The sequence below is a fragment of the Diaporthe citri genome (assembly GCF_014595645.1).
Source record: "Diaporthe citri strain NFHF-8-4 chromosome Unknown scaffold_1, whole genome shotgun sequence".
In the NCBI taxonomy this organism is placed as follows: Eukaryota; Fungi; Ascomycota; class Sordariomycetes; order Diaporthales; family Diaporthaceae; genus Diaporthe; species Diaporthe citri.
This window is the reverse complement of record NW_025064846.1, coordinates 43,396-56,212: the sequence shown is the minus strand read 5'-3', so window position 1 is coordinate 56,212 and position 12,817 is coordinate 43,396. Positions and strand designations below refer to the sequence as shown.

Below are 12,817 nucleotides of genomic sequence, written 5' to 3'. Positions count from 1 at the left end.
TAACATCAAGTGACGGGCCCGAGTGGCGTCCAACAGGATAGTGTCAAATGCAGACGATATGTTGCCCAATTCACCTGTAAGTCTTCGAAGCACACGTGCATTGGGGTTCTCGTAAAAGCCGAGCCGCATTCTAGAAGATAGGTCTTTTTTTTTTCTCTCCCAAGGACTATTTCTGACTTTCATACAATAGGGGCCGAAGCTAGGGAAGTTCAAGGATGGAAACCACGGCACTGTCCGGTTCGTAAAAGGGCTCGGCAGCGGCGCCCACAGCCACGTCTGGAAGGTCAAGATCGACGGCCACAAGTATGCGCTCAAGATGTTCAGGCATATCAGGGCCGAGGAGGAGAATGCCGCCAGCGCTGAGAAGCTCGAGAGGTTCGGCGTCGACCTGCAGCTGCTGAACGACCAGCTCACGCCGTTCAACTGCGAGGCGCGAGCATACGGCCGCCTAAAGGAGACGGGCAACGAGGACATAGCCTGGCGGTGTTACGGCTATCTCGCCCTGGACGAGGCCACCTACGCCTCGGTCGTGTGGGACAGGATCGGGCTGCCGCGCAGGGAGTGGTTCTCCCAGTCCATATCCACGGACGCCGAGGTGGCCGACAGGCCCGTATTCCCCATCTACGCGCTGGTCAAGGAGTTCATCCCGGACGCGAGCAGGCTGGGCGCCCTGGACATCGGCAAGGCGCACGACATGGCGCAGGGGATCAACAAGCTGCACAGCATCGGCATCACCCACCGCGACATCCAGGACAGGAACTACGTCGACAGCCGCATCATGGACTTCAGCACCTCGTGGACCGTGCCCAACATCCGCCTCGACCGCGCGCTCAGGTGGGACCTGAAGCGCCAGATCGACGAGGCCGACACCAACGACTACTTCATGTTCGACGACATGATAGAGAAGTGGAACGACGAGCACCCGGACTTGCCGCGGTCGAGTTACCGCATGACCCAGGGCGACAAGTACCGCCCCGTGGCAAAGGCACCGCGCACGCGGGGAGAAAAGCGCGGCTCGTCCTCCTCCGGCGGGTCCTCGTCCTCGGAGGAGATGGAGGAGATACCCATCCTGGAGAGGATGCGCGACAACAGGTACCTCGTCCTCGCCAGCTCGTACGACTGGGTGGGCAGGAAGCCCGCGGTCGCCCAGCCGCACATCATCGCGCCGCCCACGCCGGGTAACGGCGGCGGCGGTGGCGCCGTTCCAACGCCGCCGCCCGAGAGCTCGGGACCGCCCGCGCCGCCGAGGTGGCCGCCTCTTGGATTCTTTGTCCCGGGGTTCCCCATCACAGGGTTCCCACTCCCTGGATTTCCAACGCCGGGCTCGCCGTCGTCCACGGGGTCTCCCACACCAGGCGCCTCCGGGACGGGGCCCTCCACGACGGGGGCCACCATGCCCGGACCGTCCATGCTGGGACTTCACACCACAACGGGTCCTTCGACATCCAAGATGGGGCCTGGGGATGGCACGGCCGGCGGCAATCACCCTCGCAGGAGGAGCCGCGAGGCCAGGAAGCTCGAGGCCATCAGGGAGGCGGCCGGCGGCCTCAGCTCCGCGTGCGACGCCCTGAAGGCGGCGGCGCAGAACATCGTCGACATCATCAATGCTGGTGACAGTCCTCCCGATGATGATGACGATGATGATGATGATGATGGCGACAACGGCGACCCCCCGCCCGGTACGCGGCAGCAGCAGCAGCAGCCTGCTCAACCGCCCGGCTCGGCGCTGCCGCCTGACAGATGGAGCAGGCGGAGGCGGGACCGTGAAGACGACGACGCTGACGACGGCTCCGCGCGGCCCGCGCGCAGGCCCAGGTGGAGCCGTGGTGGCTTTCTGCGACCCCTGCCCGGTCGTACTCATCCGGTTTCTTGAGGATGATGGGCCATCTTTCAATTAGTGGTGGTGGGTTGTCGTTGGCCCCCCCCCCTCCACAGCAAATGCCCCCGGTCCGCGGAAGTACTAGTGCTCAGCAACCGATCTGGTGAGGATGCAGCCTTGACACGGGGGTGAGAGAAGGGGCCAGAGGTGACGACGTCGACGACTCGCTGGAGTGATGTTCAGGGCTGGGTTGGATCGCTGGTTTCATGCATTCTATGTGCGGCTCTGTGTTTTGATTCTGCTTTCGATTCTGTATTGATTAGGTTGACGGAGGGAATATTACGTTTTTTGCGCAGCCCTATCTGGGGTCTTGCCTCGTTATCATGTCCGGTCTTGGACTGCGGTTGTTCTTCTTGCAACTGAGGTAATCTGATAAGACGGATTGTGAGTTGATCCTCTGCGAAGCTGACCGCGGGAGTGATACCTGTGCCATGAGTAACCGATTTGAGAGAGACAATTCTGTGTTGTCCAGTTGACTTCAGCATCTTGTCGCTGTTGAATCTTGTCCTATGCTGACATCTGGAGTCCATCAGTTCCAATTAGCCTGTTTGTTAAGCGATTGAATATAGTCTCTCTTCCGCCTTTCAGGGAACAGGCACTCATTATCAGCTGCCTCTTTTTCATTATCTTGTCGCCGAAAACTCGATTCCAGTCCCCCTTGCGAGGAGTGGATAGACCACGGCGGGATATTTACTGCGAGAAGCTATAGATGTAGCCAGTCAGATGTGGTGTGGATTCTTGGAAAAAGAACGCGCCGTATCACTCATGCAAGGCCGCGCTGGTCCCGTTTGTCGTACCTGGGTAGTTCGTGCGAGCAGTTGGAGTGATGGGACGTTGCGCTGTATTGTGCCCAGGGTCGAGGGCAGCAGTATGATTGTTCTATTTAGTCAGTCACAAGCTGCGAAACTCAGACCTTCCATCGAGTGTAACTGTGGGAGACAGCTCCATCGGAATGTGAAATCCGACAGTGCTCGGGAACCTCCTACGGATACAGCAGCAACGTGAAACGTATTCCTTCAGCCACATAACCAGTGCAATATTACGGTGACCAGATGATGCAACTGTGAATGCTATTATCACGTCTCTCGCTTTATCGCCCCGATTGAGCGGTGTACTCATCGCTGAGAAGCCGTCTATGGCCAGTAACGCCGCGACTCGGGCTAAGTTGGTGCGTAACATATCTCTAACTTCGATTCATGCTCTGCGAATCGTGCTTGAGGTAACATTACGACCCGAGCCCATATTGCGCGCAAATATCTTGACAGATTGGCCTGACATCACCGCGTATCCAACAGGGCTAAGGGACCACGCGGCATGTTGCAGCCCGACAACCAGGGGGCGAGGTTCCAGAGGCTTGTGTCAACATGCAAGCCAGACGCATGAGAACTAGAAAAGGTTCACAATTGTGATTCCAGGCCTAGATGGGAAAGCCAACACCCCTCCTAGCGCGCACCTACATCACACCAAGAGATTGACGACCCGGCAAACTCCTTGTCAAGCCACACAGGGCCGCCATGCCAGGACCGCCTGGGCGCATCAAGGGCTTATCCCAGTCGGAACAAGGCGAGATCCCACTTCCTGTGTGATCCTTCCCAGGAGAGGGGGGAGGGGGAACCCAGATCCCACATCGATCCGTCCAAGGTAGGCGTTTGTTTGTTTGTCCTATATGCAAAGTCGAGACCGATAATAGTGGCAGCAAAATTCCATTCCAAGGAATCCCTGCGCTCGCCAGGTCCCGTTCGGCGCGATCTCGGTCCCACGCGATCTCCTTTTCTTTTTTGCCCTATCCTTCCTTTTTTTCCCTCTCTCGGGATCTGGACCGAAAAAAGAAAAACCTGGGCGCGTCGACCAAAAATACGACCGTCCCCCAGAAGCATCTGACTCCTGCCCCTGCGACGGACGAAGCCACCGAAGCCTAGTCAGGGCCGAGGCAGCCTATCTGTCTGGTCTGTCGGCGTGTGTATATATGTGCCAGCCGAAAGGCGGTTGGTTCTTGATGTAATGGCATTTACATAGCTATCATATTTTCGCAACGCCGGTCTTCTCCCCGGCGAAGGGGCGCGCTGGGCGCGCTGGGACAAGCCTTGTGGCCGCCGAGTCCGGCTTCTACCATAAATGATGTCCGTTCCGCCGTCCGCCCTCTCACTGGGGGCTGGAAGCGGGCCGGTTGTCAAACTCCAGAATCCGCCGTTCTAAGCCGTATTATCGGCCGCCCACCCGTTAATCCTGACCCTTTCTCCCCCACAACAAGAAGAGCCAGGCCGAGTATTGTTTTTGACTATCCGATCCTTCCCTCTCTACGCCGGAACGGCCCTCATGGGCCGAAAGTACACAGCTATGATCTCTCATTGGAGCCCAGTGCTGTGGAACCTGAGGCTCCCCTTTCGCTCGACCTCGACGCAGCGGCCCTGTGAAGACGGTGGCCAGGGATCGGTCCCGCGGACTATACGGGATCCTTTCTCCCCCAATGATTGCCAAAGTTAGTCGGACTCCCCATAAACACTAGCATCTTTTTAGATTCGCGCACTAGCGCCGAAAGACATGTCTTAGAAGAAAGAACAGCTAGGTCGCCCTGATTCGCCGTGGCGCCGCTCTTTAAAAGGGGCGGACGCCCAAGGGAGCAAGGAAAACTTTGGCTCACCGTCATCCAGTCCTCCAGCCGCTGCAGTCGGTCGTCCAGCGCGTCGAATCTCTGGCCCAGGTCCCGGTGCAGCCCCTCCATCCTCTGGTGAAGCCCGGTGACACCATCCAGTATGCGTTGGAGGACGTTCGCGTCCTCGACTCCCACCGCCTGTGGGGGCCCCGCAGAGTCGCCCACCTGCCCGCCCCGTATCGGAATCTCGCCCGCGGGGTTCCCGTCGTCTGCCGTCGGTGGCTCTCTCTTCGGTTCGGGATGCGCGCCGTCGGCCTCGATTGCGTCTTGCGCATGTGCTGATCGTGGTCGCTTCGCTGGCGGATAGGGTAGGTCGTGTGCTGAGGCCCTTTTGTTGCTGGCGTTGTCGCCATGGTGATGTGATGATGATGGTGGCGGTGGCACCGCGACTTGGGCGTGTCGAGGGAATAAGGGCGTGCGCGGCGTGGCCGAAGATGCCGACGGCGTCTGGTCCGGTGTCTGCGGCAATGGCGAGGCCAGGATGTGCTGCATCTTCATGCCACCGCTGCTTATGGACCTCTGGTGCTGATGCGAGTGTGGCACGTGGTGGGCTGGGTTCGGCTGCCGCAGTGTCGGCTGCAGGTCGGGCTGCAAGGGCGTGACGACGTGGATGAAGCCGGGCGCCGCGGTCCTCAGCATGCGATACACCTCCAAGCCCTCCTCGTCCAGCGCGTGGGCGTCCTCGACAACGCGGATGATCTGGTCCCTCAGGGCTGGCTGGACCAATGGGTTGCGCATATGGAAGCGCCACTGAATGACACGCGTTGCAAAGCGCGCAGCCCACGTCTCGTCTGTCCGTGGGCCGTGGGTCTCCTCGTACCGAGACTTGTGCATGTAGACGGGCTTGTTAAGCTCGGCCACGAGCTGGACGAGCAGCTGCTGCAGTCTGGACTTGGTAGAGTCAGGCGAGTCGGAGTGCGAGGAGCGGGAGCGCTCGGGCTGTTGCTGACCCGCCTCCCTCTGTGCGAGCATGAGCCCGCGCACGACGCGCTCGAGTGATTCGCCATCCGGACAGGGTCCTCGATCCAAGCGGGCGTGGGCTGTGCCGTAGGTGGCATTGAACTCGCGGGCGAGATTGTCCTGGAACAGGCGGAGGAGCTCCTCGTCCGGGTCGCCTTCCTTGATGCAGGGGTCGAACTCGTGAAGGTGGAGGAAGAGCTGGAGAAGGTAGATGGTCTGCACGAGGATGATGGTGTCGAGACTCTCGTCAGGAACAGGGTAGCGAGGCTCGGTGAGAGCAGCGACGACGTCTTCGTCGACGCGCCATTGGATCTGCAGACACCAGTATGACGAGAGGCCAGGTATTCGCGCCCAAGTGTCCGCGACGGTGTTGCCCCTCATCTCAAGGCGACAGGGCGTCAGGGGGAGCGAGCAGGACGGCCGGAGATGGCACGGGGGTGAGGTAGGCGGAGGCGTGAGACAGGAGGAAGAGGAGGGGAGGAGGGGAAGGGGGAGGAAACGAGCGGGCTATGCTATGGCATCGGCTGGCCGTGAGAGTGTGGTTGGTGGTTCGCGCGCAGCCAAGGACGGGCTGGGGGAAAGGAAGGCAGACAGCAACAAAAACAGGCAGGTGCACCCGGTAGTCGCGGTGGATGGGCAGGTGCGTGGGTTGGAGGGAGGGAAGGAAGGCTGGGTGGTGGTTGAAGAATCGGGGGTCAGGTGAGAAGGAGACAGGCAAAAAAAAGAGGAGTAAGCCGTGCCTGGCAGTGCGAGAAGCGCCGAGTTTTCTCTTCCCTCTCGTCTTTCTTCTCTACTTTTCTTTTTCTTTTTCCTCGTCTCCGGGGGTCAATTGGGATGCTCCAGGTGCTCCTCGGATTGGGCAGCAGAAGATGGGAAAATTGAACATGTGTACTACCCAGACATGCTATGCTGTACACCGGTCAGACCAAAATGGTGCAGGTCTGGGGCAGTGGGCTGCGAGGTGGAAGAGCAACCCGGGCAAGTGATCAGCGCCTGGATGTGGGTGTAGTGGGTGCAGGTGCGGGTGGCTTGTTCCTCTTCCAAAAGCTCGACCTGGCCACGGAGGGAAAAGGTTTCCCGCTCTGGCCTGGGCTGGGCTGGGGGGAACGGCCCGCCCCTTCCCGCTGTGAAACAGGGTTGGCAACGGTTGGTCTATCTTTGCTCACCTTTTTTTTCTTCTCTCTTTCCTTCCCTGGCTTGATTCTCATCTATTCCTTTCCCTATCCTATCAGATGAGACCAGGCCAGGTCATGCTCTCCTCTCTCGCACTCTCGCACCGGACCACTGCAAACGGCAGTAGGGTCAAGGCTGGTGGTCAAAGTACTGTCGCGTGCACGCACTCACCGTGCTGCAGCGGCTTGATTGTCGTGTGCTCGGAGGGATGTTGGACGTAAACGGCACCTCTTTGCTGCTTATTAGGCGAGACCACCTTATCTCAGCCGTGCGATGGCATCGGCGAGGATATAACCTAGATTGCATTACATACGCCAATACCGAAGCACATATACCGGTAGAGTAGTAGCAGAGGCCATGCATCCGTGCGGCAAGCAAGACATGTCGGCATCTACTCGTGGACCAGGTTGCCGGGGAAAAGGCTGGCGGCATAGCATGTTTTCCTGCCACGAACTCGTGGTCCGTGTACCGTGGCAACTGGCTGACTACAGTCAACAGAGTGAGTACGGGATCAAAGAGCCTGCCGAGGAAAACTTGCATGTTGCGGACGCATAAAATGACAGGCGCAGTATACGTTCAATGCAGCAAAGTGCAGCTGCTCCATCGTAGTTTGTGGCACGTCCACACGTGCGTCCCGACAAGGCATGGCCGGAAATCCAGACCAACCAAACCAGGCGAGCTTAGAACTGGAGCCCATGAGCGAGAGCCGCGGCACAGGACAGAGCCCAGATAGCGTGACCCACAGGCTGGCATCTGTATGGCGGGAAAATGCCAAATCAAGCGGCAGTACTCCCGTGACAGGTCGACTCTGCGCGGCTCTTCCCACTGCATGCCTGGCTCTGCCGCTCAATCATGTCCTTCAGGCGGGCATTATTAGTAAGGCTTAAGACCGGGGTTTCGTGCGAAGCATAATGTCATACGATATTTGTACATATGCTCAACACAAATCCCAAAGAGCCCACTGCTCGCATCTGCCCGCCCTCCATGCTATCCCCGGTCATGTTTCGGAGAGTTTGGCACCAACCACTGCGAGAAGAGCGACGAGATCCACCGCGTCGAGATGATAGGCCCGTCCCTCCCATGTCCGTCTCGACCATCAATTGCCAGCTCATGCATCCAGTCAAACAGTACAGTAGTAATGCACATAGTAGACTCAACCAGCTTTCTCTGCAGCTTATACCTCGTGCCGGCTGACCGGGTGCAGATTTGCAGACCGGCTGTGTAATGGCAGCCCACAAGGGGCATAGCAATTTGGAGGTGTAAGTGAGGGGCAGTCAATCTAGGTACTGTACCAAAAGCCCTGTCCCTACCTAGGTACCTGGGTACCTAACAAGGCAGTCTTCCCTCACTTTGCTCCCAACACGTCCCAGCCGGGTTGGGTCTCTGGAAGGTGACATTGGCCTAAGTCGGGACTGTTTTTTTAATTATACGCTTCACCGGTTTGATTGATTGAATTCAACAAAAGTCACGTCATATGTCGTCTCAGATGTACATTCCGTATCAATAGCTGCTCTCGGCACCCCTTCAAAGGCAAATCCGGCACGCTGCCCGGCTCCCTCTTCTATTCCAGCTCCCTCGGCGCAGGCGGCGTCGGCTCCAACTCACACGGCCGGCGGCCAACGTCATGGCTGTAGCTATGGTATGGTTGCTGATATTGATGATAATGCGACGACCACTCCGCCGCCGCCGCTGTGGTAATGTCCCCATGCCCTGTCGGCTCCTCGGCCCTCTTCCGCTGCTGCTGCCCGATTGCCCCGGACGTGATACGGCCCTTGGCAACCCCGCGGCGGTACAGCAGCCAGCCGCCTAGGGCCATCAGGAGCGCCGCCGCGCCCGCGCCCGCGCCGATGCCGACTGCCGCCCCCGTGGAGAGGCCGGCGCCCGGCAGCGCTGCTGTCGCGGTGGGGGCCGGGCTCGTGACGAGGCTGCTGGCGACTTGTGATGTGTTGCTTGCGGCAGGGCCAGTATTGCTGTCATTGTGCTCGACCGTTGCTGTTGTGTCCCCGAGGCTGCTGGAGCTCTGGAGCGACCTGAGTTAGCAACAAGCATTGCGTCCAAGACGAAGGGTTGGAGAACCGTTCTCATGAAATTTGGCCCGAGGATAACGAAAAGGCTTACCGTGGACGTGATCAAAACCGCCATTCCCCACAAGGCGCCTGTCCCAGACCCGCGAAGGTCAGAGGCGAGAAACGGCCCGGAGGTCGTCACCACTAATAGCGACTGTGTGCCCTGGTCATTTACCCTTACTGTCGCGGTGTACGTCTCGAGACTCTGCAACCCCTTGCCGAACTTCGTGTACGATGATACAACCCATCTCCATGTGGCATCGCTCGGCCAGGCTGACCTACAGAACATGGTTGCGGGGCCCAGCTCTTTTGAGATACCGCATGTGAACTGATAGGCACTGAAAAGCCAAAGGTACATAGTTAGTTGTGGAATTGGGCTCAGCCAACCAAACCAGAGGATTTGTATGGGTTGTCAGGAGTTTCATTCTGTCGCGGTGCTGGTGTTATGATGTCCATTGTGACTCACGTTGGACAGCAGACAGACCACCAGTTCCCCAATGTTGGCGTCGAGCACGCTGGGGTGAATGCGTCCGGGCATGTGTTAGTGGCATATATGATAGTGGTCATTGGCTGGTAGTCTGGAGGATAACAACTGCTTGTCGCTGTTGGCCCTCCGAGCATGTCTCCGTAGAGGCCCCCGTCAACTTGCCATCCCCATAGATCATCAGTGGACAAGCACCCAGGACTCTGTGTCCATCCCGGCGGAATAGTCCGAGCCATTACGGCGGTAGTAAACACGAAAAGGCAAGGAAGGAAAACAAAAAGGCTCGCGGAGCAGGTGGGGAGGGGGCGGGTAAGCTAGTCAAAAGAAAACTGGAGGGACTTTGCTACAGTTGTTTAGGTTAAGGAAAGCATGCAAAAGCAGGTTGTGGCATGGGGGATTCAACGATTTGGAGCGAGATCAGAGAAGCGCCCCTTTTCTGCCTGCCATGAGTTGATTAGGATTCTGGCCCCCATCATCACAGCCGAGGGAGAATTGGGCGGGGGCTGGAAGAGAAACAGTTCACACATTGGCGGACACAAAGAAAGTATAATGAGCTGAGCTTTAGTTGTGCAACTCAGTGTGTGCAGTGTTACGATGGAAGGAAGCATTCATTGGTGAGCTGTAGTGTGACACGACTTGTAAAGGCGGAGGGTGCTTCTATCGGGTTCTCTAAGAAAAGGTCTTCTAGAAATACCATGTAAGCAGCCCGGGGGCCTATCTGCCCATCTGAGCCCGGCCGGGGGGCCGGGAGCCTTGGGGGGGGGGCGAAGGCCGCTCTGGCTTCCCGCAGCATGTGGCGGTGACGGGGTCGTCTACTTTTCTGGGGAAGGGGGATGCCCGGCCGTCTCAGTGGCCTCCCAAATCATCTTTGGGAGACTTTGAGGCTGTGGCTAAAAACGCTGACGAAATATTGGAGGAGTGGTCCAGCTTGAAGTCGGCCCTGCCCGAAGAGAAAGGGAGTAAGTCAAGCTCCAGCACCACTGGTCAGCGATGCGCTCAAGGCTATCGTCCAGCACCTGGGAGATGAGTTTGGTGGACATAACCAGCTTGCTTCCATCTCCCAAACAAAACGGCTTTTCCATGTGTGAGCAGAGCTGACCGGCTCAAGCTGCGGCCCACCTATACTAGTACCAGTCTTTGTGCATCATCAATGGCAGCCTGTGATGGATGAGCCTCCAGTCGTCACAGGCTCTCATTGGGATCGGTAGCTATGATTAGCTCTTCAGCCTCTTGATCCTAACATGATCCTGTTCATCGGGCTTGGAGATATAGCACAGCTCGTATAGTTTTATACAGCGAGGGGAGGGGAACAAGCATAATTTGCCTAACCCTTCTAATATGCAATCACGACATGTTTGGCAAATTTGACTTACGACCTATACAAAAAGGCGTCATCAAATAGCGTAGAATCGAAGAGTACACATTCCTATGTGGAAAGACGAGTGTAAAAGTGGGGCACACCGGCTGCACGGCGTCTTTGGCTTCTTCCGCGTATCTAAACCGCCCTGACACAATTCGTCCAAGTGAGATAGACTTAAACATCCATGTTGCTCGATGAGAAAGCAGCGATCCAAATCCTACAAATAGGACAATGTTTGCACACAGAAGAAAGAAGGATCTCCTGGGAGAGAATCCGATATAATTACATTATTTAGAATCGCACTTGAGAAGCCGAAAGCAACAATGCCCCCAAAGACATTCAAACATATATTGGCTTCCCGAGAAGAAGGGCTTCCCAAGCCTGGTCCTTCGAGATGTCCCGTTCGAGCCTCCCAAATTCGGACAGGTCCTCGTCAGGATCAAAGCCGTCTCGCTGAACTGGCGGGACTGCATTCTAGCCCTGGGGACGTACCCCTTCCCCGGGCCAGACGCCGTCGTCCCGGGCAGTGATGGCGCCGGTACGTAGCAGATGAAAAAAAAAAAAAAAAAAAAAAAAAAAAAAGTAAACAAATTTTCCTACTGCTGACACCTTCCTCGCCAACAGGGATAGTCGAGGCCGGCGACCGCGTGCTCGCGAGCTTCACGCAGGACCACGTCGCCGGCCGCCTGACGTACGCGACCTCGCTCACCCAGCTGGGCGGCGAGGCCCAGGGCCTGATGGGCGAGTTCTTCAACTTCCCGCGCACGGGCATCGCGCGCATCCCGGACTACCTCACCTTCGAGGAGGCGTCGTGCCTGCCAATTAAGCAGCTTCCGGATACAATTTCAACCCTCTGAGGAACAGTTTCCTATCTGTAGCCTGTACCTCAAAGGCATTATCAGACTGCAGGTTTTGAAACTAGCCATGGCCAAATTGTGGCCTGGTCATCCCTATATTCGAATAAAAATAAGTTCTCGGGGCTTTGATAGCTGACTCCTTCCGCTGCAGTGCGCGGCGCTGACGGCCTGGAACGCCCTGTACGGCCTCGCGCCGCTCCGCCCGGGCCAGACGGTCGTCCTGCAGGGCACGGGCGGCGTGTCGACGTTCGGGCTGCAGATCGCGGCGGCGGCGGGCGCGAGGGCCAGCGTCACGTCCTCGTCGGGCGCGAAGCTCGAGGCCGCGGCGGCGATGGGCGCCTCGCACGGGATCAACTACGCGAGGACGCCCGACTGGGCCGCCGAGGTGAAGAAGCTCACCGGCGGGGTGGGAGCTGACCATATCATTGAAGTCGGCGGCACGCTGACGCTGCAGGCGTCGTTCGACGCTATCGGGTTCAACGGGGTGATCCACGCCATCGGGCACATCACGAACCCGGACCCGCTCGGGGCGGGGAAGGGCCTTAAGGGGCCGGACGCCGCGTTCCTGGCGCTGGATCGGCATGCGGTCCTCCGCGGCGTGGTGGTCGGGCCCTGGGAGCAGCTGCAGGACATGCTGGCGTGTTTCGAGGCGAATGATATCCACCCGGCCATCAACAGGGCTTTCGAGTTCGAGCAGCTGGTGGAGGCGCCCGAGTACCTTTGGTCCGCCACGCATACTGGCAAGGTGGTCATCCGGATACCTTGAGGAATGTTGTGGGCGGAGCGAGGTGCCAGCACGAGGTGTTTCGAGGTTTTCCGAGCATGTGATCGCTTTGAATGGATCTTCACGTCAGCAAGAGCCCTCCCTTTTGGTTGAGAAGGATGTCTTTCCAGTCCACACTGTTGCACTCGGTAGCGGTGGTCCGAGTTCGCCAGACTTCTTCCAGAACTTCGCATGCACGTGGAACGTTGCGAAACCCACGTATCGTGTCGATGGAACGCAACCTCGAGCGAATTATTTCCATGCCCTGAAGGCTGGCTGTCTCTCCCCCGGCCATGAAAAGGGGGAATAGGAGGATGCCATCGGGATGAGCGTCTTCTGGGATCTTGGCGATATTGTCCAAGACCGTCTTGACCTCACCAGAAACCACCGAATCCGAGGTCCCGGTCATCGGAGTTATCTGCCGCATCCGCTGCTAGAGGTATATGAGCGCGGCGCTCTTGTAGGCATATGCTGTGGCTTCCAGGATTGGATCTGATGATAACGGATGCCACGAGCGGAGCTCTTGCTCAAATCCGATGTAATGCCGCCATTCGATCAACAGTCTCGTCCCCATCTGACCGTTGTTCATCCGCGGCCAACATGTCCCCAGGTGCATGCAATG

The 12,817-nt window shown here is 58.0% G+C and overlaps 4 protein-coding genes across 4 annotated transcripts; 2 read left to right on the top strand and 2 right to left on the bottom strand.

Annotated features, from left to right (window-relative positions):
• Window positions 1-58: 58 nt before the first annotated feature.
• On the top strand, window positions 59-1,873 carry INS49_000017 (uncharacterized protein; the record flags this gene model as incomplete). The annotated part of the gene is made up of 2 exons (XM_043160855.1): window positions 59-76; window positions 191-1,873. 2 exons carry the CDS (start codon window positions 59-61, stop codon window positions 1,871-1,873), a joined length of 1,701 nt encoding a protein of 566 aa, XP_043029361.1.
• A 2,351-nt stretch (window positions 1,874-4,224) lies between these two features.
• Window positions 4,225-5,873, bottom strand: INS49_000016 (uncharacterized protein; the record flags this gene model as incomplete). The annotated part of the gene is made up of 2 exons (XM_043160854.1): window positions 4,225-4,287; window positions 4,521-5,873. The coding sequence occupies 2 exons, from the start codon at window positions 5,871-5,873 to the stop codon at window positions 4,225-4,227; spliced, it is 1,416 nt and encodes a 471-aa protein (XP_043029360.1).
• A 2,353-nt stretch (window positions 5,874-8,226) lies between these two features.
• INS49_000015 (uncharacterized protein) lies at window positions 8,227-9,020 on the bottom strand (the record flags this gene model as incomplete). Its single annotated transcript, XM_043160853.1, has 2 exons — window positions 8,227-8,685; window positions 8,784-9,020. 2 exons carry the CDS (start codon window positions 9,018-9,020, stop codon window positions 8,227-8,229), a joined length of 696 nt encoding a protein of 231 aa, XP_043029359.1.
• Window positions 9,021-9,179: 159 nt separating this feature from the next.
• Window positions 9,180-12,198, top strand: INS49_000014 (uncharacterized protein; the record flags this gene model as incomplete). Its single annotated transcript, XM_043160852.1, has 5 exons — window positions 9,180-9,271; window positions 10,911-11,113; window positions 11,200-11,386; window positions 11,454-11,484; window positions 11,584-12,198. 5 exons carry the CDS (start codon window positions 9,180-9,182, stop codon window positions 12,196-12,198), a joined length of 1,128 nt encoding a protein of 375 aa, XP_043029358.1.
• Window positions 12,199-12,817: the final 619 nt, after the last annotated feature.